This window comes from Carassius carassius, chromosome 32 (genome assembly GCF_963082965.1).
Source record: "Carassius carassius chromosome 32, fCarCar2.1, whole genome shotgun sequence".
NCBI lineage: Eukaryota > Metazoa > Chordata > Actinopteri > Cypriniformes > Cyprinidae > Carassius > Carassius carassius.
Genome location: NC_081786.1, coordinates 7,533,872 through 7,558,471, shown reverse-complemented (window position 1 = coordinate 7,558,471; position 24,600 = coordinate 7,533,872). Strand labels below are relative to the sequence as shown.

General features: G+C 38.6%; 1 protein-coding gene across 5 annotated transcripts in view; it reads right to left on the bottom strand.

The window, feature by feature from the left end:
* LOC132112561 (forkhead box protein N3-like) overlaps window positions 1-24,600 on the bottom strand; it is an 85,869-nt gene that overhangs the window by 35,426 nt on the left and 25,843 nt on the right. For 4 of the 5 annotated variants that reach the window (XM_059520086.1, XM_059520085.1, XM_059520089.1 and 1 more), the window contains exon 2: window positions 19,023-19,579. In XM_059520086.1, the coding sequence (XP_059376069.1) occupies window positions 19,023-19,565 (543 nt within the window). In that variant the 5' untranslated portion in view covers window positions 19,566-19,579. Of the gene's footprint in view, window positions 1-19,022; window positions 19,580-23,001; window positions 23,161-24,600 lie in introns of those variants that run through there. The other variant, XM_059520087.1, reaches the window with a different exon arrangement.

Genomic DNA, 24,600 nt, shown 5'->3' with positions numbered 1-24,600 from the left:
ATTCCCTTGACCTCCACATTCTCCAGTTCATTAAAGTGAAACGGGCAGAAAAAAATGCATCAACAACCCAAGAAGAACAAACTACAGCTAGCACATACAGTATGCTACAGACCACAGACAAACTCAGCATTTTTAAAAAACAGCACGGTGAGCGAACGCTCCTAGTATATAAATCAGCTCTCCTGACAGATTCTGCTGAAAAGGAGGAAACAGCAAAATGTCACTTTGAAAGGGATAGCAGGAGAAAATAACTTGAGCTCATTAGTACAGACTACAATCAGTGTCATGTTACTAAGCCCCATTTTTCAGCTCAAGTTATCCCGGTACTGTCAGAGATTTACACAATCAGCAAACCACCGCGACAGAACAAAGTGTAGACTATCACCGTGCTTCTGTAAAGTCAAAGTCATTTCCTTTCACTCAGGCCCTTCAAAGCGATGGACAGCGTGTGCTGTTTTGTTAGACAGACTGTGTGCTCTCAATGAATCAATAGTCATGACCTTCAGATAACTGACAGAGTGTCATACTGTGTGGCCTGAGGTAATACACACACACTGATCTGGTCCGTGTGTCACATATTCTAAGTTTGCTAAACTAACAAACCAGACATTGCTTTTGCAGGAGGTTTCACACCCTGAAATCAGCTGTCTCTACTGACCGCTGTTAATTACTTTGAGTTAATTGAGTGTTTTTTGAAGGGGCCAAAATATCTTTAACAAAGCTGCCATGAGATTTTATCATCTTGAATACTAGATTCCCTTGAAAAGGGCTACGAAACGATAACACACTCTATTGATTGCTGCAAACCCCAGAGCGAGTGCTCGGCTCTTTACCCACAGTATTTGGCTTCAGTGGAAAGATTTGTACCAGCGCAAGTCAAACAACTCAAACCCTTGGAGTGTTTTAGCAAACAAAATAAACAGCACATTTATTGGACTCACAATTCATTTACACTCATGTCTCGATGATTTAAAGCTTGCACCGTGAAATCGAAGGTACAACAGCAATGATAAAAAATCTAGTGGTTAAATAAATAGTTATAGAATAAATTGTTATAACAATAAAAATAATATGAATAGTAATATTAATATTACAAAAATTACTAATTATAATTTATACTTTATTATTTCTAGTTATAATTTGTATTATAATTATACATAATTATTCCAGTAAATAATTGAATAGTAGGCCTGTGGAGTTTTGTACCATGCCATGTAATTTTTTTCCAGAGGGAAAGGTCTTTCCTAGCAAAAAATTCAATTTTCTTCTGAAAGCAAGCGAATGCATTTATTCTTAGCACAAACTGACATTCTCCACCTAATTAAGCTGTCAACTTTCCATCAGCGTGTTTTAAAACCATACCTGGACCAACCACAAAGATGAATTGCACCATGAAATTCAATCCTTAAATGGTCTGTCCGGTAGATGCTCTGATGGAAATGAAAAATAGGGGAGTTAAAAGAAATGAACAGGATGGAAGCAATGAAAAAAAGGCGAATATAGCGAATGGTAAAGAAAAAATAAAATAAAATAGGGACACAGAAAAAAAGAAAAAAACTAATCATTATACTAGTATTATTAATAATATTCATATTATTATTACTGTAGGGACACAGCTAAAATAACTGTGAAAAAGTGGGCGTACCGGCCTTTTTGTCTCTTGGGAACAGGCAAAAGTGTCAGATTAAACAAAGACGATCAATTCTAACTATAGCATCATAAATCTACTAATGCTGGACTAAAGTCAGATTCTCTTGAGAATATGACATTCTGACAGCTTAAAGAAAGTAAAAAAAAAAAAAAAAGTTAAAGTTACACCCCTGAAATATTAGTTATACGCAGTGACTACATTCCCAACTGATGTATTTGAGAACTATGTGTACTTTCAGACACAATAACGCTTCCAACAGGGCCACATCCGTCTTTAAAGGGTGTGATATGTGATCCTGAGAGCATCAGATTATTCATATGCCCCGTGGAGAAGAGGCTGCACTGGTCTGTCTTTCCAAATGTTCCGTAATCAGGAGAAATCAATAGGTTTCAGAGCACTTTGCCTCAGATTTATCTCCATCTCCTGACAGCTGCTGTGTCCGTCTGAAGTCCAGCTCAATGGCACCAGCCAATAGAGTCTCCAATCAGAGAGAGGGGGTGAAAAAAGGGAAAGGAGAGCCAGGGAAAAGGGGGAAAGCACTTGGATTACACTGGTCTCCTAGGCAACAGGCAATGGTGGAGTATATAAAGACTGTTTGATAGTCTTGGCAGAGAGATCTTTCATTCTCCCTAAGAAGCACAGGCCTCTGAAGATGCTATATTCCATTATAAGCACTAAAGTTAATCCTATCAGTTCCTGAGCAAAATGAAAGACCTGCTATTATGAAGCACCCCCCTCCCCTCAACCCGACTGTCCAGACTCCCCCCTTTTATGCTCACAACTTTAAACATGTGAAAAAAGGAACTGTGTGGAAATATTTAACCTAAAAAGCCAAGTTTTGGAACTCTCTTAATGAAACAACTGCCCATTATACTTTATACTATCACTCTGCAAAATACAAAAACACCTGTTTCATTCTTTCTTTCATTATTATGACTGCTTATATGGGAGTTAAAAAGAAAATAAAAAATCCTCTAACCCTAATATTAAACTATAGCGCGTTAATCAAAGATACGTTCTATCTACAGACATTAGGACTATTAGATTAAATCAGTGTTATTTGAATATTTATATACTATTACTATTAGTTTTTGTTAATATTTTAAATTAGCTTTTCATATTTTCATTTTAGTAATATTTTTATGTGCTTTTTCATTTTTATAATATATATTTTTTTCTATTTACGTTTAATTTATTTTTATTTTTAACTAAAGACTTAGTTTTAGTTCTTTTTATTTTTTTTACTTGCAGTAATTTTAGTGTTTTAACTTTTTATCTAATATTTCTAATTAATATTTAATCTAAGATTTTTTGTATGTGTATCTTTTCTGTAATCAACTGCTCACTTCAATTTTTAAATCTTTGAAAAATGTTAATTTAATAATGTTAAATCTAGTGCTGTCAAACAATTAATCGCATCAAAATTAAAGTTTTTGTTTACATTATATATGTGTGTTTATAGTGTATATTTATTAGGTGTATACAAATACACACACATGTATATATTAAAAAAAATATATGTTACGTTTGTATAGTAAATATATTTATATGATATATTATATATGAATAAGAATATATACACGAGTAAATATTTTCAAAATATATGCTGTTTGTGTATGCCTTTATATATACATAATAAATATACACAATACACACATTACCATAAAATGTTTTTGTCTATTAGATCAAACAGGTGAGGAAAAAAATACATTTAAACGAGGGACCTGAGCCATTTCTAGGGATTTAAGCATAGGCACCGTTCACATTTATTTTAGAAAATCCAGTTAATTACTGCTCTTTAAAGTGAAAGTAAAAACACAACAAAGAGATGAAAGAAACCGGATTCTGCTAGACTAAAACACTTCTATTTCTGAAGAAAACCAATTCGTTTCAGCAGCACAATGCACTGACTTCCCAAAGCTCTGTTAGTAAGGTGATCTATATAAATGCAGACACCGACTGTTTTGAAACATAGATAAATCAAGGTGTCCAAAAGGATATCATTGCTTCAGTCTCCAAATCCCAGCAGTCATCAGCTGCTAATGGCTGCGGCCCCAGAGTCGTCATCTCTTCTGAGGCTCTGCGGCTTCAATCACATGAAGGAGCAGAGAAGCGGTAAGCTCGCTCTGTGATTGGTGCAGACACGATGACCTCCGTTCATATTGGCTGAATTCTGCACACAATGGCATTTTTAAAGCAGGTCTATATTGTGGAGTTCTGCAACGGAGCATTAATAGACCGATGACTCTACTCTCCTTCAGAGGCTCTCAGTGCATTAAGAAGGGCAAGAAAGGTCATTCATAATGAGGATGTTTGGAGAGGGGGATGCTTGGCTGTTGTTGGAACTATTCACTTAGACGAGTCCAACACATCACCCCCATCCAACTTTCGCTCTATCCTTTCAGTCTTTCTAAGACTTTCTGAAGGCTGAGTAGAGCATCAAGATCCACCATGGAAGTGTCTCATGAAGGAAATCAGAAGAACAATAAACACTAATGGCTTTTTACAAACAATTTAAACAATGTTATGAAAAAGATGATGCCAACTCTGAATTCTGATTGGATGTCAGAGTTAAATCCAAACTATTGTAAAATAGCTGATATATACTGTTTTACAATGCCTTGGTTGTAACAGAGTCTTTCAATCTGAAAAGTGATATACTTATGAATGCACACCAGCTGAATTACGTATCAGTTATTAATCAAAGTTGATAAACTGCAAAGCAAACATAAACAGCCAACAATACATCTAATGGATCATATTACTTGACAGAAAATCAATTATTTATATAATAATAATAATGATTATAATTATACTTATAATAATAATTATTATTATTACGTTATCAAATTTACAATATATGCACCTTACAATACTCTTGTTACATATTATAAATCTACAAAACTATATGTTTTTAAACTGATCATTATTAACATTGTTGTTATTATTAATGTTACTAATATATTCCCATTATTTATATTATATAAATCATATGTATTATTAAATAATACAATATTACCACATATAAACTGCAATATTCTAGTCTCTGGAAATGATCAGAATATGATTTTGACCATCTTTTTTTAATGAAACTATAAAATAAAAAATTACGTTTTAGAAAACTACAAAAATGTAGTAACAGATTATTAAATTATTCTAATTTTTTTTTTTTATAAAATTAATATTTTATAAAATTATAATGCAATTATTTTAATAAAATATGACTTTTTCTCTTTTCTTTTTTGTCTCTCTCTCTATGTATATTTTATATTTTTATTCTAAGTCATTCTCTATACTTTCAATATTTCTTACTTTCATCTCTATTATAGTATGTACTTCTTAAAAATGTTTGCAAACTCTTGCCTTTTCCTCTACATCCTTGGAACAGAAGTGGATAAATGGATTTTCAGCACAAGTTTTCTGTAAATATCTACTGATGTAGGATTTTAAGAAAGTCTTGCTAAATCTTTCAAGAAAAACAAGTTTAAACTAAGTGGCTTGGTTCACCAAAAGCTAAACTGAGCAACGCCACTGACACAACCACGATCAATAATTTAGTTTAACGACATGCAAAACTGGTCCCAATAATGAGGCTCACATAAAAAAACTCGGGTTTGCTAATGACCTGTGTAATCCTAATTAAAGAGGATTCCTTTGCAGAGCCTGAAGCCATCCAGAGTAAAGCAGATACAAAAGTAAAAGCTGATGACATGATAAATTGAGACATGTTCTGTTCCCACAGTGCAGTCTGTGCCAGAACAGTACCCAGGACAGAGTGTGTGTGGGTGGGTGTGTGTGTGTATGTAAGTGTGCGTGTGCATTCATACCATCTTATGAGTGTATATGCTGTACATGATCGCCAGTGATGAAGGGTGGCCAGATCAAGCCCCGCTGAGATGTAGTCCCGCAAAAATTGCACATTCTTGAGCAAAGTGTCTCTCTTGGCGTTCACTCACCATGTTTATTCTGACACAGTCAGTGCACGCCGAGATCATACACAAGCAATATGGTGTCCCCCACGGGTGCAGCATACGGCCACGAGGCGTGAGGAGACCAAGCCTTGGAATCAAATCAGTGACTCAACCTTGTGCAGGAAGTGACCAGACTCACACATTCCATCATATTTTAAACAAAGTGACCTTTTATGTGACTGCAGTTAATATAGCAGTGCAGTCTATTTCCACCTATTGCCTGTTAACTACAGCGAAAGTCGGTTCCTATCACAGAAAGGGAATAATATGCCTCTATAACAATTAATTGAAAATGCAAATTAGATTAATAAGTGGGTGGAGCCACGAATATAAAATCTTAAAAACTGCATAAAATATTAAATGTATTTGTTAAAATGTATTCAAATAGTACATAAAAATACATATGTCTTTTAATATCCTTATAAATTCTTCATAAGAATTCTGAAGAATAAAATAAAATAAAACTCATGCAAAAATCTTTTAGGTGGAGCCATGAAAGATTGAAAGATTACCACTGAAAGAGCAGCATAATAATAAAATAATAGTACTAATTGTTGTATAAAATGCAAAATATAATATTTATTAAAACTAATTTAAACAATACAAAATATATTCCTTAAAACATATGATTTAAATAATAAATAAAATAGAATAAAAAAAAATTCAGAAGAATATGTGTGTGGTGCTCATGCACAAACCACTGCTACAATGGGTGTTTTTTTTTTGTGCAGTTCTGTGCAGTTGCTAGATTGTTGCTAATTGGTTGCAAGGTTCACGCCCAAATCTCTACAATGCTGTAATATTTAAGCAATTTGAGATGTAATTAATGGCCCTTAAGTGCAAATGGTGCAGGACGAGCTATGCACCAAAATTGAATTTGTTTGTTCAAATACATAAAACCTTAATATAAGCATCAGACATGGGGGAAAAAGCAGTGAAACCTCTAAAACTGTTATTAATTATGAAAGGAGACAAACAGACAGCCAGATATCTTGAGGACTGAACTTCTCAGGTTCTCTTGTGTATCAGACACCTGAAGCTCTGCCAAGAGGCTCTTTAAGTGCAGACAATTGACAAAAGAAGCTGATTTCCATAATCAGATGGTAAAGATTTCTAACACACAGATTATCTCATTTAACAACACTTCTCTGTCACGTTCGGTGTTATGGAAAACACAGGAGAGAGAACCAATTGCGAGTACGTTTTTAATAAAGGGAAATCCAAAGAGAATACACAGTCCAGGCAGGGTCAAAACCGGTAAATCCAAACATAACATAAACAAGGCAAGGCAAGGCAAGGCAAGGCATTGACGGACATGAATTAACATTTAACATTAAACAAGGACTCCGTGCCTAAGACTCAAACAGACCAGGTATAAATACACAAAAGGATGATGGGGAAACAGGAGACAGGTGGGGAACAATCAATTAACTAAACAAGGAGGAAGGTGACCAAATAAGGAGACAGGAAGTGATAAATGATAAACACTGTGGGAACTGAGGACACCTAGTGGAAACCCAGGGAACACAACCCAGACACTGTGACAGTACCCCCTTACTAAGGAGCGGCTCCCAGACGCTCCAAGACAGACACAAAACAGAGACCAGGAGGGAGGCGGACAGGTGGAGGCTCAGGGGGAGGGACGGAGGGCCAGACTAACAGAAAGGAACAGGGACCGACATTAACACAAAAACAAAAGGAGAAAAAAAACAACATGAAGCCCCCCAGGGCGGAGCAGAAGACCACCACACCCTTGTGGTCAAGGCCAGAGTCCTCCAGGGCGGAGCGGAAAACCACCACAACCGTGTAGTCAGGGCAAACGCCCCCCAGGGCGGAACGGAAGACCACCACGTCCGTGTGGTCAGAGTGGAAGCCCCCCAGGGCGGAGCGGAAGACCACCACACCCTTGTGGTCAAGGCCAGAGTCCTCCAGGGTGGAGCAGATGACCACCACGCCCCTGTGGTCGATGCCGGAGTCCAACAGGGCGGAGCAGCAGACCACCCAGTGACTTGACTTAACTCTGAAAGTTCAACGGTGACTGGCCCTGACTCTGGAGAGGTCACTGGCACCTGACTCGACTCTGGAGAGTTCACTGGCCCCTGACTCGCCTCTGGAGGGTCAACTGGAACCTGACTCGGCATCGGGCACCGCCTCGGCCTCCGGAACAGCATCGGGCACCACCTCGGCCTCCGGAACAGCATCGGGCACCGCCTCGGCATCGGGCACCGCCTCGGCCTCCGGAACAGCATCGGGCACCGCCTCGGCCTCCGGAACAGCATCGGGCACCGCCTCGGCCTCCGGAACAGCATCGGGCACCGCCTCAGCATCGGGCACCGCCTCGGCCTCCGGAACAGCATCGGGCACCGCCTCGGCCTCCGGAACAGCATCGGGCACCGCCTCGGCATCGTGCACCGCCTCGGCCTCCGGAACAGCATCGGGCACCGCCTCGGCATCGTGCACCGCCTCGGCCTCCGGAACAGCATCGGGCACCGCCTCGGCATCGGGCACCGCCTCGGCCTCCGGAACGGCATCGGGCACCGCCTCGGCCTCCGGAACAGCATCGGGCACCGCCTCGGCCTCCGGAACAGCATCGGGCACCGCCTCGGCCTCCGGAACAGCATCGGGCACCGCCTCGGCCTCCGGAACAGCATCGGGCACCGCCTCGGTCTCCGGAACAGCATCGGGCACCGCCTCGGGAACGTCCTCTGGGCTTTGAGGAACGGTAGACGCCTGTCTCCTCCTCCTCCGCCCTCTCTCTTGGCGAGTCGGTGACACCTTGTCTGGAGACTCTGGCGGCCATCTTGTGCTGTGGCGCTGGGCTGGCGGCCATCTTGTGCTGTGGCGCTGGGCTGGCGGCCATCTTGTGCTGTGGCGCTGGGCTGGCGGCCATCTTGTGCTGTGGCGCTGGGCTGGCGGCCATCTTGTGCTGTGGCTCTGGGCTGGCGGCCATCTTGTGCTGTGGCTCTGGGCTGGCGGCCATCTTGTGCTGTGGCGCTGGCTCAGCAGCCATGACGTCAACCGTCTTGGGAATCTCTAGGATCTTGGACAGCGTAGCGAAATAGTCCAAGAATGAGTCAGCGGCCCTCTTGGGCGTTGGCGCTGAGCTGGCGGCCATCTTGCACCGTGGCGCTGGACTCGTGATCGCCTTGGGTTGTGGTGCTGTGTTGGCGTCCATCCTGCCCCGTGGCGCTGGACTAGCGGCCATCATGGGCAGTGACACCACTGTGGCGGACGTGCGCTTCCTCTCTCCTCTCCGTCCGCCATGGTGAGACGGTGGCTCTAATCCATCCCACACGAGCCCCGGGTCGAAGGGCGGCCCTGGTTGAGAGCGGTGCTGAGTATCCTCTCGACCACTCCCTCCTCGGCGACCTCCTCTGGTTCCCCGGAAAACCACCAGGCGAGTTCCTTCAAATCCACTCCTCTCCCGCACTGTGGCTGGGGAGGAGACATAAGCCGACATACCGCTGGCTCTTGTAGTGACGGAGTCCTTCTGTCACGTTCGGTGTTATGGAAAACACAGGAGAGAGAACCAATTGCGAGTACGTCTTTAATAAAGGGAAATCCAAAGAGAATACACAGTCCAGGCAGGGTCAAAACCGGTAAATCCAAACATAACATAAACAAGGCAAGGCAAGGCAAGGCAAGGCAAGGCAAGGCAAGGCAAGGCAAGGCAAGGCAAGGCAAGGCAAGGCAAGGCAAGGCAAGGCAAGGCAAGGCAAGGGCAAGGCAAGGACTCCATGCCTAAGACTCAAACAGACCAGGTATAAATACACAAAAGGATGATGGGGAAACAGGAGACAGGTGGGGAACAATCAATTAACTAAACAAGGAGGAAGGTGACCAAATAAGGAGACAGGAAGTGATAAATGATAAACACTGTGGGAACTGAGGACACCTAGTGGAAACCCAGGGAACACAACCCAGACACTGTGACATTCTCACCCTGACAGACTTTTATTCAACACAGATTCAGACACACTGCTCTGTCGGTGAAAAGACCTAATGATGAAGCACTTATGAGGCTATATCTGTAACAGACTAACAGACAAGTCAAGCAATGTATAAAATTGCTCAATTGTACAGCTCAAACGACAGCATTAGCTGCAATTATCCTTTCATCTGTTCAGTGTTAGTCTTGTTAAAAAGCGGTAGTCCCAACACGGATCCTAAGTGCTATCACAATTCTGCTAGGTTGGGTTTTTGACCACTAAATTAAACTTTTGTCATTGTTTACTCACACTCAAGTTGTTCTGCTTGACTTTTAATCTGTCATGGTATTCATTTGTCTAGCAATATTGTATGTTTTAAGTACTACAATATTGCTAGATTAGTATGTATAATGATAGGATGTGAACATTCACGTTTCACATGACTAATCTAGAAATATTTGTGATATTGTCAACAAGTAGAACATTATAAAATATACTAAACATTAGTATTAATCAAATGTATGTAGCATAATATTACGTATTAGTATGGTGCTCTCATCTAACTTGAAGAAGGGGCTATTTTACAGTACTTTTCAGTTCGTAATATTTAATGCTACAACATCTACGCACTGCAGTCTTCCAATTTTGCTTAGCTCAATAAACAAAAGAACATCGTTGTGAATTTACCTTTGAGAAAATATCCGGGTGGCTCATCTGTAAATGTCTTTTCAAATTGGTTGTGTTCAGGCTCTGATTGGTTCTCTTCTCTCATGCAGTCTCGCCTGTTCCATTTTGCCAGTTCTTTTGTTCATTCCTCGCATCTCTCCCGTCTGCTGATTTGATTTTCGTCACAGTCTATTTTCGTCTCGTCCTTTATTCATTGATGATATTGTCAATCAATTTAGTCAATTTAGTTAGTGACTTTTTTTTTATTTTTCGTCCGCAAAAATATATTCGTGACGAAAATAATGACGAAAATATTTAGTCAACGAAATTAACACTGTAATACTGTGAAGTATTACTACAAAATTAAATAATTATTTGCTATTTTATAATATTTAAAAATGTAATTTATTTATGTCATGACAAACTGAATTTTCAGTAGTCATTTATTATTAATAGCAATGATGAAAACAGTTGTGATGCTTAATATTTTTGTGGAAATGGTCATACAATTTTTTTCTGGATACTGAATAGAATCACATTTATTTAAATGCAAATATTTTGTAGCAATTTAAATGTCTTTACTTTTGATCAATTGAATGCATCCTTACCGATGAAAAATGTCATGTCGTAGATTTTCTTAGCACATTCACAGTAGTTAGTTAATACACTATTTAGTTTATTCTATACATAAAATCAGTCTAAATTATTTGTTCATGAATCTGACTGATCTGGTTTTCACACAGTCATCATATCCCTTCAGAGGACTTGAAATATAGCTCACAATGCTTTTTTTATGATACTTCTGCAGTTTTATGAGATTTTGCATGCTTTTCAAACTTGGAAGCTCCATAGCGATCTGTACAATTCTTCCATATTTCTGTTGAGGGCGAGTAAACGATGAGGGTGAACTAATCCTTTAATCATGCATTCCTTTTGCAGGATGCAAGGTGCTAATAATGGTTTCTTACAACCATTAGAGCAAATATAAAACAGTGTAAAAACTCTGTGAACGTTTTCATGTCATTTTAAATGACTGGTCAGCGTCTCATGAGTTAAGTAATGACAGAGCACAGACTGCTCTTTTATTTTCTCTATCATCACAACCTACAATAACCATAAAAAACACTGACAGATCCATAGCATTCTCCAAAGTTTCATCAAATAGTTTTAGCATTAAGACCAGCCTTATCTTTGCTGCCAAAACTTTTGCTTGGATGTCAATAAGCAAAACATTTTACTAATACAATTAAATCTCCATCCTGCTTTCATTAAAGGATAAGTTTACTTCCAGAATAAAAATACCGATAATTTATCCACCCACCATGTCATCCAAGATGTTCATGTATTTCTTTCTTCAGACAAAAAGAAATGGATTTTCGAGGAAAACAATCCAGGATTTTGCTTTATATAGTGGACTTCAATGGGGATCAATGGGTTGAAGGTCCAAATTGTAGTGTCAATGCAGCTTCAACATGCTCTAAATGATCTCAGCCGAGGAATAAGGCTCTTATCTAGTGAAATGACTGGTCAATGTACATACTTTTTAACCTTGCGCTAGCTCACTCACACATTATGTAGTCAGATTGGACCTGGACCATGAAACCAGTCATAAGTAGCACGGGTATATTTGTAGCAATAAACAACAATTCATTGTATGGGTCAAAACTATAGATTTTTCTTTTATGCCAAAAATCATTAGTATATTAATTAAAGTTCACATTCCATGAAGATATTTTGTAAATTTCCAACCATAAATATATCAAAATAAAATTTTTAATAAGTAATATACATTGCTATGAACTTAATTTGGACAACTTTAAAGGCAATTTTCTCAATATTTTACATTTTTTGCACCCTCGGATTCCAGATTTCCAAATAGTTGCATCTCAGCCAAATATTGAACTTTCCTAACAAACCATACATCAACGGTGATGATGATGATGATGATGATAATGATGTATAAATCTTTCAGATGATGTATGAATCTCTATTTCAAAGAATTTACTCATTTGAATGTTTTTTTGGTCCATGATCACAAATGAGATTGTGAGACCACCTTTCTAAAATGAAGTACACAGACGAAGAACTAATCATGCTTGACCTTTCCAATGAGACAATGTAATGCGTGAAGTCTCGGATGTGCATCGCAGAGCTTCTGCAAGATGAGCATTGGTGGTTAAAACATCTATAAATTTAGTTTTTTTTAGAAAATGAAAATTATTTTTGCCGGGGATTGTGTAGAAACTGCAATTTGGGCCTTCAATCCGTAGATCTCCATTTAGGTCGACTATATGGAGATAAATCCTGGAATGTTGTCCTCAAAAAAATAAATTAATTTCTTTCTTAGACTGAAGAAAGAAAGGCATGAACATCTTGGATGACATGGGCTGAGTAAATTATCAGGAAATTTTCATTCTGGAAGTGAACAAATCCTGTTTCAGATTCCGGAAGGTGCTGACATCCTGAGAGTCAGCGTTCTGCTCCGTGTCTGCTATTGATCGGCAGGTACTTTGGTGTCAGCATCAGGATCCCTAAGGGACGGTCGTGTAACCCTTGGTAACCTAGTGCAGCCTACAAAAGTCAGGCGCACTGGTGACGTCAAAGGTAGGTTTGTGTGCAAATCTCCCGCAGCTTCCCTCGCAACCAACATCTGTCCACAGTGAACACAACAGCTGGCCAGGGAACATGTCAACGAGCAGGCCGGCTTTATCTTACATCAACCTGGCTTTCAGAGCGAGGGATAAATCATGTCACGCAGATCAGCATTATCACCGTAATCCTTCACGCTTCCATATAGATGGGGATTGGAGAGCGCGGATCAGAGAAAGGCAAAGAGAGTGATATATACAGTATATGACACATTGCTCTTTAAATAATTAAACTTCTGAACTCAATCAAATGTCTGAGCAAACACCCAGAACATCACCATTACAGTGCTGACAGTACGGAAAATGCTACCTGATGGAAAAGCCAATGTGTGCTCTTCCATCCTGTGTTTCTTCAAAAACGACTCCACTGCTACCTGTTCAACTGCAACTCTTGTGTAACCTCGTCTTGTTGCTATGGAGATCATATCAACAATGGAACAGACACATTAATCATCAAAGCTCCCTCTATGTGGAAACGCAGATGCATGTGCCTGTATGTGAAACAGGCTTTGTAAGGGACACAAGAACTCTGGAGATCCACCCATATAACCACCACTCAGGTGCCTAGTTCAGATCCTGTGTTCATAACAGTGCCATGGAAACAAATGACAGGGTGTCATTTCTATAGCGTTCACTCTTCACCAGTCACTGCACATGCACTCATGAAACCACTAAAGAGTTGCAGCACTCTAGTGCACAGAATTTCAGTGCAAAACCATTCTTCTTATTTCACATACGCAGCAATACCAAGGTCATGAGTTTGATTCCCAAGGAATGCATAGACTGGTCAAATTTACCTCGAATGCATTGCAAGTTGCTTTGGATAAAAACACTTTTTTGTGCACATTTCCTTGTGATTATTGAAGTAGTAATTGCATACCCCTCTGTTAAACATTTACCTTTTGCTGTCTTTAAGCCAATCTCTAGGTACATTTACATGAACAGGATTGAAGTGCACCATGCAACACTAATTGTGTTGCCGTATTTGCACAGTTACATGATTTGCATAATTCCTTTGTGAATCTGGTGCTAAAACAGTGCAGACAGCATGTGCAAATAACGCTAACAGCGGGTGCAACTCATTCTCAATCCGTAAAAAGCAAGAACAACATTTTCTTGAGGTCTGGATATCTTAATTCTCCTCTTGGCCGAAATTAATTATTCCTCTGTAAACCCCTGGGGATTGCACATCTATCAAATGTTTGTTTATTCAGACTCTTATTTTGCTGGTTTAATTTGTCCCTTACTGTCTCATTATGTAGAGTGATGCATGATTGCATAGCAAATCCACAATGAATCTGAAATTAAAAAAATAGACTTAAAATAGTCATCTCATTCATTAAGTAGGCCAATGAGGCTAGAGAAATTAAATCAAATAGCAAATGAACAGGCATACGGCTAATCATGACTTTGTGACCTGAAACTTTTTTCTAAAAAAGTATGAAATAAACAACTCTGGAAAACTTAAGAGACAACATTAAGTGGTAGAAGCTTTGCCAACAGTGTTATGCAATGTTAGTGGTGTTTGCTTAGGTTATCATCACTGTTAATAAGATTTAAATAAAGTGATTTATGTAATGACCTGGCAGACAATAAAAGAACCTAAAAATGTTATGCACTCACATTAAGAGTCTAGAGGATTTTGACCTGGCACTCTAAGTAACTCTCACCCTAGCAACCACATACAACACCATAGCATCATGGCAACAACTCCTGCAGATGCAAGTACCATGCAGCAACCACCTAGATCAGGGCTGAACTTATGAAATCTGGTTTATTTGTTCCATTTTAATTTTTCTGGATTTCGATTTTTTTTTTACATTTACATTTTTTAGACTTTGTTTAAATTTTTTGATTAAATTGTATTAATCAAAAAGCATGTTTAATTAATTGAAATCATAAAACTTACAATTTTAAATGCTTTGATCATTATATGGAATCCAGAAGGTATTATGTAAAACAGAATTTGGTTTTATTTTTACCAAATTCTGTTTTACATAATACCTTCTGGATTCCATATAATGATCAAAGCATTTAAAATTAACTGATCTTATAATATATATATATAGTGTATTTACATTTTTCTGCTAAATAAATTATTTTAAATAATTGTTTTGGTAAATACTCTTCAACCCTCTACATTGCGAGTAAATCACTCGCATATGCAACTAAATATTCACTCTGGGCAACTAAATGATGTCTTATATTAGCCAATGGCTAATAAATTATTCGATTTTACTTGCCAGTATGTGAGTTGAAGCCTAAGTATTAATTTAGCTCAAATATATATCTTCACTCGCCAAACACTCTCTGACTGAGCACTTCAGAGTTTCTCTCTCCGTCAAGCGAAGTGTAATATTTTTCAGTTCATCTCAATGGATGCACAGCACCTGTGTTTGACGTACCGTAAACTCTACTGTAAAGACACACCACTCGCCGTCACTTTGGTTAGAGCAGAGAGAGTGAGAGAGTCTTACATACTAGGGCTGTGCTATTATTCGAAATCGTGCGCAATTTCTAAATCGCTTTATAGCACGATTGTCCGTGGCCCCGACCTCCCCCAGTATGCTATCTGATCCAGTCAGAATACAGCATGCCTAAATGAAGCGTGAGAACAGAACAGACTGGGCATATGCCTACGTAACTGTTAACTGATCAGAGCGTTCACACTGCATGCAGTAAAAGATACGAAAGATGTTAAAAGAAAAGGTTTGAAATGGAAAGGTGCGAAAAAAATTCATACCTAGCACATGAGCATAGAGAAGGTTGTGAGTGCACAGGACGCAGTTTGAGCAAGAGGAGACATGTTTTAAGTGCGCGCACTCTCTCCAGGCAAGAGCAGCGTGTATCCAAGCACACGTGTCTGGTTTTGTGACAGAGCAAAGGAAATCTGTGTGCGAGTAGAGAGATTCGCGCTTGTGCATTATTTTAATGTGCTTTCGCATTACAATAATGCACTCTCGCTGCTGCTTCTGCACCGCATACACATACTGTATATGCACTGAAGACAGAGTACATGTGGACCTGTATAATGTATAACAAATATATTTCAACACCTGAGGCACCACTACAATGAGCTCTATGACCAATGCATGGCAAAAAAATAAAAAAATAAAAATCCTTGGCCAAGGGATTCATTTATACATATTTATTTATTAGATACATGCAGAATTGATGCACTGCATGTAAACAATATACTTTGTTGTATTTTCCTGTCAAAATAACAGTCACTATGATTTTTTCAGCTTTTAAGATATGTCGGTTTTCCGGTAGTGGGTGGAGCTAATGTGCAAATGACAATCTCATTGGCTGGTGCTCACCTATTATCGTCCCTGTTTTGATTTCAACAAATCAGTTTGAGTGAAAGCACACAACCTGATTAATATTCATAAACCCAGTTGCTCGCTAATCCTTAGTGCATTTTATAATGTGCTTATTAGTAGAATTCATATTATTATTATTATCATCTTATAAGTATTATTGTTAGTTTTGTCCTTGTTTTTTTTTTTAATAGAAACACTGAATGACCAACAAAGCACCACCACCAGTCCAGTTAAAATGTTCAGTTAAAATATCTATGTATTCATACATGGTAACCAACTTTTAATTCTAATTGCTAAAGTTCTATCATTAAATAATACTTGATTATTTACACTTGATTAATATATATATATATATATATATATATATATTATATATATAAGTATAAGTATATCAGTCTGGCAAGTAAACAAAAACATTTACTAGCCAGTGGTGATTCAGTTGCCAAGGTGTCCGTAGAGGGTTGCTCTTTTAAAAATAATGATACTATTAAAAATAATTTAACAATAATTTTATTATTAGTATTAGTACTACCATTACATTAAGTAAAATTTCTGTTATGGTTTCTTCAAGTTAAACCAAACTTTTATTTTGACGGGTCGATGTAAAGACCTTTAGGTTTCTGTTTGTATGTGATATGACAATAGTTTGCTCAAAAGAAACAATGAAATGCTAATGAAGTGACATGATAAAGTTGTTTATGTGTATATGTACTCCTATATTGAGGCGGCAGAGGTTGAAAATGGCATGAGCATCACGCACGCTTCAGTATCCATGTAGTAAATGAAATTGCATGTCTGCACAATTCATTCCCACAGAGACACAGAACATGCAGAATTCATATTTAACTAGTATTTTAGTGGCTGATCCAAAAAGTGCTTTGATTTAAGTGAACTGACCTACTTTTGATGTATCAAACCAAAATTTGGCAAGTTCCATGACATTCCACGTTATACAGTAAATTGTTTTTGACTGTATTCCATGATTCCATAGCACCCTACTAGATCTCCCTAGCAGCCATGCTGCAACATTCTAACAACCAGTCACAACAACCTAGCATCAAGTTTGCAAGTTGTGCACAAGCAACACCCTCGAAAAACCACTTAGACCACCCTAGTAACAACCTAATAACCATGCAAATCACCCTAGCATCATATCGACATGTTTTGACCAAGCAAAAAATAATCTCGTGACAACCAATTCACCCTAGCATCCACTGAAAAGAACATCATCTTCATATTTTGTTTAGAAAATGTAAAATATTATTATTTTTATGCATTTTCTGTGTATAATAAAGAGGTTTGAACTTCCCTGAGATATTATAAGGCTCTTTGTGCAATAAAGAAAAAAAGACAAGAAACCTTTAATTCGAAAAAGTCCAGAGCTCAAAACTTACACAGTTCATTTGTGAATAAAGAAAAACAAACTCGACACTGTGGATCTCAGCAAGGCACAAATACATTTTGGATGGCAAAGCTGTTAAACAAAATTGGATGAGTACATTAGAAACAAGCGCTAAAATGATATCTGGAGTCGAGTCGAGCATCACAGCAGATGAAAAACAGCCCCAGTCCTTTGAGGGAAGATTTTAAATTGAATTTTAACTCAATATTAAGCAATCCTAAACAAAGAACATGTGGACTGAAGTTAGATATTTTGACAAGGTCCACTAAAGCTGATACTGCATCAGGAGACAAAACACTCATTCTGCAGCGAAAATGGCATAAATGTTCTTTTTATTGGGGCAGGAGAGGAGGGGTTAAATCAGGCGACACTATACTAGCATCAGTGGATTAGCCATTCCCTTGCCAGAACACTTTCTCACACACACACACATACACACACAAACACATCAGTTTCTCTGTTGCTACAGCAACAGCTTACTTTCCATGTCAACTGCAAAGCTGTTTCTATGGAGACACATATACAGAAAAAATGATTTGCTCCACAGTCAGGGACCAGATGGCAGTGAACTGTAAGAGTCACATGGAATGGCTTTACTGTTCTGACTTTTGCAGACACAAGCACACCATAAACACACACACACACACACACACACAGAGTATACTCTCAAAACATTTATCAGCCTTTGACTAGAATCAGTCAATACTCCACGAGCATCTAATGAGTACCAATTCATAAGTTCCATCCCCTTACAAACAATTATTCTCTTATAGTAATCAATTCAATCAACATTTACTGATAATAAACTTGAGATAACAAGTCACATCCCCCTGGATATTGACACATTCAGCACACTCCTGCAAAGCCTCTTTTAAAAATACAGTTAACACTACAGCTAAAAAAAAAAAAATACAGTGATTTTTTAAACAGGCCAAACCTTTCTAGCTATATTATGTTATAACATTTGGAAACACTCTCCAACAAGGTTAAATACATTTACATTATTTAATGCATTAGATATCATGAACTAATACTGAAAAATAGACACTGTTCATGGTAATTTTTTTTATTTATGATTAACAAATAAAATTTTTCAATTGATTCACATTTTATGAATCTGTTCATTGCTGATCTTAACAGTTTGATTCATTGCAGATGAACTGGAATTCCCAGCAGTAGCTGACAAAGGCATTTATTATTGCCTTTTCTTGCAAATCTATAAGGCTATATGCAAAAAAACAAAAACAAAAGCTGTTTAGCCAATTTCTCACAAGTAGCTGTTTTCAGGCTGCTGAAAAAAATGTTAAGCAAAAAGTGAAGTCAAATAAAAAGTGTAAAAATGAAATGAAAACTAGAGTAAATTTAGGTCAGCACTTCCCACTCTGCAGTTAAAGATTGATGTCTCGATGCAGTGTGGTTCTGGCATCCTTACCTGACTCCTGTCCTTGTCCACTTTCTTAAAACACTTATTGAGGGACAGATTGTGCCTGACTGAGTTCTTCCACCCCGTGGGGGCGTTGGCAAAGTAAGGGAAGTGTTCCAGGATCCAATTGTATATGTCTTTAACTGGCAGTCTCTTGGAGGGGGCATCTTCTATGGCCATGAAGATGAGGCAGCTGAAGGAATAAGGGGGTTTGCAGTTCGGGTTCTGCTTGGCGTCGTAAGGGACGTCCGAGTGGGCCGGGGAGGGCGGGGTGTCATCGTCCAAGTCCTGGACGGGGCTGACACTCCTCAGCACAGGGTCACCGAAGCTGTTGAGCAGGTTCTTGCTCTCGTGAAGCCAGTTGAGGTTGGTGAGTTCCTCGTCCTCCATGCTGCCCTTCTCTAGTTTGATGGTGGGAAGAGCCAGGTCCATCTCCTCGGCCTCCTGCAGGGCGCGAGTGATAGAGCTCGCCTGATAGAACTGGCTCAGGCCGCTTGCGACGCTGACCCCGGAACTTTCCGGCTTCTTACTGGGAGGCATAACCGGACCCATTTAGACCAAGGCTCCTACAGAAGACACCAAAGAGAACCCAGTCACAATCACAGAAGGTCAAAGGTGAAACGAAAACACACGAAGAGCACCATTTGGGACAGTGCGAGAGACTATGAAGCAGGTTTTACACATGAGATATTTCTCAATCCGAAATCCACTATTGTACAAGTTAACAAACTGACAGTCTTGGAGGATGACTAAGATCACTTGATGTTCAGATCACTGCAGGAAGCCCTTGTTTCCATCCAAGGGACAAAACATTCTCTGAGAGCACAAAAGAACAAGACTATGAGATCCATCCTACTCTGTCAACAGCAAGAATGCACGGCATGCAAGTCTGTTTTCGGAGATGATGGAACAGCTATCTAACAACCAAAGACGTCTTGCTGTAGTGTGAAATATCTCAAGTAAATGGAATATAACGCTCAAGGTCATCAACAAATGATCTGCTCTGTTTTATGTTCTCTCAATTGCTCTTTTTATAGTTGCCACACACAGATAAAAATACAGATATCAATACATATATAATGTGACAAATAGATGTAATGGTATAAAAATTTCTCATCACTATTATAGTGACCAAAATGATCAGGGTTATCACTATTATTATGGTATTGTTAAAATGTGCTGGAAATGTTCAAAAAGTACTGACACATAAATCATTTTACCAAGTTTTAATTTTTAAAATCAACAAACAACAAATAAAATGGTTTTTGTTTGCATAAACACTAAAACAATAACATTGCCAATAATGTCCAGATTTTAAATGACAGCATGACTGACAACAGTTTATTTAATGAACGTGTAGTGTAGAATTATCGTGGGAAATTTTATCATGATTTATTCAAACCGGTAATAATCAAATAAGACAGTAAAGTCAAGAAACAATAATGTTTCTCAAACACCAAATCAGCATATTAGAGTAATTTCTGAAGGATTATGTGACACTGATGACTAAAGTAATGGCTGCTGAGAATTTAACTTTACCATCACAGATTTTTACGTTATTGTTATAATATATTATTGTAATTTTTTGTGTTTTAAAATATATTAGAACACATTACATTTGAATTGAAATAATATTTTACAATATTACAAAGAATAAAATCTGATTGAATATTTATGCATTACTTAATATTCATGAGCTAAGTCTTGCCACCACAACCAGCATAAATGACAGCCATATTATTACTAATCTAAAAATGACTTGACTATCTATTTCAATACACTAACCCATAAAGAACTGGGTGTCACAGAGGGGAAAGATATTATAAGGGCATGTCAATCACTGAATCAAATACTCCCAACATGACACCAGAAAAACAGTCTGCGACCTTCCCTGTGATCTGTCACAAAGATCAATTTATGTGGCGCTGTGACTCCTGCCTCGCTCTCTCTCGCTCAACACACCTGGTCCATCTGCAAAAGCAATTACTAGAAAGCCACCATCAAATATGACACTGCCGAAATTATTCTACGAATCACACTCTGCTTCCCCTCTTCAAAGAGCAGATTATGTTTTTCTAAAACACCGAGACCTCTGCTTTACACTGATTGTCATTCAGAAAAGAGAAAGACTTAAAGATTATACTTCGGCACTGCAGAGAGAACAGTATTTTGAAGTGGAACGAAATCGTCTCTTGATCGAACCAGCCATCAGCACATTGAAATGCAACGCGGACACTAAAATCATTCATGAAAAATCAATGTACTGCATCTTTTCAATGAGAAGCGCTCATCTCACTCAACCTCCGATGGGGCGCTCCAGTCCCGTGAGCCGCTGCACAGGAAAATTATATTACAGCTGACAGTAAAGTAATTTAATTGCACTGTTGCCATGACAACGCGGGGTTCTGTTTAGGCCTAATTTGCTGGCAACTGCCAGTTGTGTCCCGAGAGACCCGAAACATCATTCTTGACCATTATTTTCGACTTCAAAGAAAGTTTTTGCAAAGTACTTCTGAGTTTCACACAATAAGGAGGAGCAATGATGTGAATTCTATTTCCCTGGTTTGCTGTCATGTTAACATTTACGAGAAAATAAACAGTATTTTGCCATTTCATTTAGCTCAAAATGTGAGAGGGTCACTTTGAACATGGAAAGATAATTTGGAACACTTTGCTTTTAGAATACCTTCAAAATGCAAACTTTCACACTGGCTGTTAACACCAAAATAAGCCCAAAATAAAAGAAAAGCATGCATGCTGGTTCCCACATGAGTTAATGTTGTGAATGACACATTATACGTGATGTCCAGGTTCAGGTTTGTTTCTGCAGGATTGTGTTTCTCTGGCAAATAGCTGTAAATGTGTTCCAGCCGTGCGTCCAGATGACAGCAGAAAGCCAGATCACAGAGGGTGGGTTAAAGCTACAGATAATTAGGCATGATGCTCTGATCAGAGCCCAAATACCATCTGCCTGTCTAAATCAACATTTGTTTGGCAGCCTCATCATAAATCAGTGATTAAACACATGCATACATGCAGTTTGCATTTAATATAGTCATATACAGTATGGTACATCTGCATATGCAAGCGTCCGGCCGTTGGGCTTGAATAAATTAACGTCCGTCCGTGTCTACCATGTGTTAAAATGCTTAACAATATTCTATAATCGGCAATGTTCATTTTCATGCCAGTATGAGTGACATAACAAAGACAGCACGATGACAAAGAACATCACTTTGTTCCCTCATCACCCATCTTAACATCTGACTATTAACCACATGCACAAGTGCCAAGAGAGATCCTCTATTCAACACGCAGACACAGACCGTCCTGATATTACAAGCCAGGCGACTGCCAAACTGTCATTGTTTTGCTCGCTTCATTGGGAGAGCTGCAATAAAACAAGCACGGAACTCATTTAAAGTGGGTGAAGAACAAGTAATGAGTCTATTCATGCTGGTAATAAATCGCTCACTGAGTCACTCAGTGACAAAAACAAGAAAAAGTCAACTTTATGTGCAACTTGACTTCTAATATGTCACATTCTCAACAAATTAGACTAAACTAGATTATTACAGTGTTAGAAGAAAATGCGACTGGTGTGAAATCCATTAGAGGTTGCCAGGATTATGCTAAAGTCAAGTTTAAATCTCCTCAATCTTCTTCTCTTTTCATGCAAACCTGGTGATGAACTAGATGTCAATGGGGTTTAAACGACAGCAGTTTCCTAGTAGGGTTTGTTTTGTTGCTTGAGGGTAAAAGTATTTAATAGAACCACACTGTTATAAATAATAAGTAACATAATAGTAGAAATATAACAACACTGTTATAAAAATTCAGATTTAAGAATACTTTGACAAGCACTTCAGCTTTACATCAAAAAAATTGCCATCCATCCCACAAGACTCCTATTTCCTTACTCACATCACACTTAATATCAACCTGACATATAAATGGGCCTTTGAGAAAGTAAAAATAAACTCTTTACCTGCTCTGAGATTTCATTCATAAGCTTGGCGTAGGCTTCTCTCAGTTCTTGTGACAAACACTTTCCTTCCCTCTAGACAGAACCACATTTATATGTAATCTCACACCATGGTACCCATATTTCCGAGGCACTCCAAAGTACGTAATAGCTCACTTTTGAGGGCATAAACCCTCCACAGCCTACGTCAAAATCGCGGCAAGCCTTGACTCATCTGCTTGGAGTGTTTACCTGTAAGAATTCTCTAAAGGGTGTGACCTGCGGAAGCTCCTCCTCTTTTGGGGAATCACATGTCATGCTCTACTAACCTAACTGGCGAAGTCCCTCCCCCGGCGCGTCTGATTGGACGCAGGCCCGTGAGCACCTCTGAGCTGCAGAGACACGTTTCAGCAAAAACAGAGACAACAACTGTCAATTACATGAGAAAAACAAACTTAACTGGAGGACTCCTGGCATTTTCTTTGAAGCAGGTAATCCACATGTTTGACGCTATGAAAACAAATCCAGTCTTGGTCTCGGCTCGAACAAAAAAGTAATGTGCTGTCCATACTCGAGAAACGAAGGAAAGGTGAAAGGTCACGTTGTCTCTGCCGCAGAGGCAGTAAATAGCTGCACTCAGGCTCTTTTTAAAGCGGCTCTCTTATCACTCCACAACAGAGAAGTGGCAGGTAGAGATTTCATACGGCTCAAAGCGAAAACCATGTCCAACTCAAAGCCTCGACTAAGCAGACAAAACAAGCACTCTGCGTTCAAATAGCCCCAATTACACAAGAAATAATCAAAGGGCTCTAATCTTGGCATGAAAAAACATTACAAAAGTTGCAGCGAGTCTTTTTATCCCATTTGAAACTACAGCTTTTAATTACAGCTGGTCTGCACAGCTCTCTGCTCACAGTATTGTTATGCCCAGAGCCAAGTATTGAGCAAGAGTTTCCACAGCTTAACGCGGTTATCATGGGTTAGTACATACTTGCAGAAATGATTTATAACCACCCTTTTGATTAATCTACCCAAGTGTATTTATTCAAAGCCAAAAAACATTGCGCACAGACAGTCTGTGAACAATTTCACTATGAGATGCTGGTTCACACGAGTGACTCAGAGTTGAAGGAGCATAACTTTCCTTTCATTCTTAACCAGGATATTTCATGTTTAATACAAGTTCAGGATTGTTCAACAACATTCGGGAGGATGTTTGACAAAATATGTAAACTTATAAAAACACGGTTTGAGATGCAGTCTTGTCTTCTCTCTTATCTACCCAAGAGCAAAGCCTATTTCACCCTCTGTGAGAGCAGACGATATCGTAAACGGTATCTAAACACAGCTGGTATATTAATGAATACCTGGCTAAATGGAATCTCCTTTCCAGTGTTGTGGAAGCTACTCTAAAACCATAGCTTGCCGACCTACACATTAAACTAGTCACAGTACAGTTACTAACCACTTACAAAAATCATTTCTAAAAGAGACAGCAAGTTACTAGCATTTAAAATTTCTAAAATAAAAGTTCTGAAGAAGGTTTTTACATATTTAAAAACACCATATACAAAAATATTTTTTTAAATAATATATTTTATAAAACAATTATTTATATATATA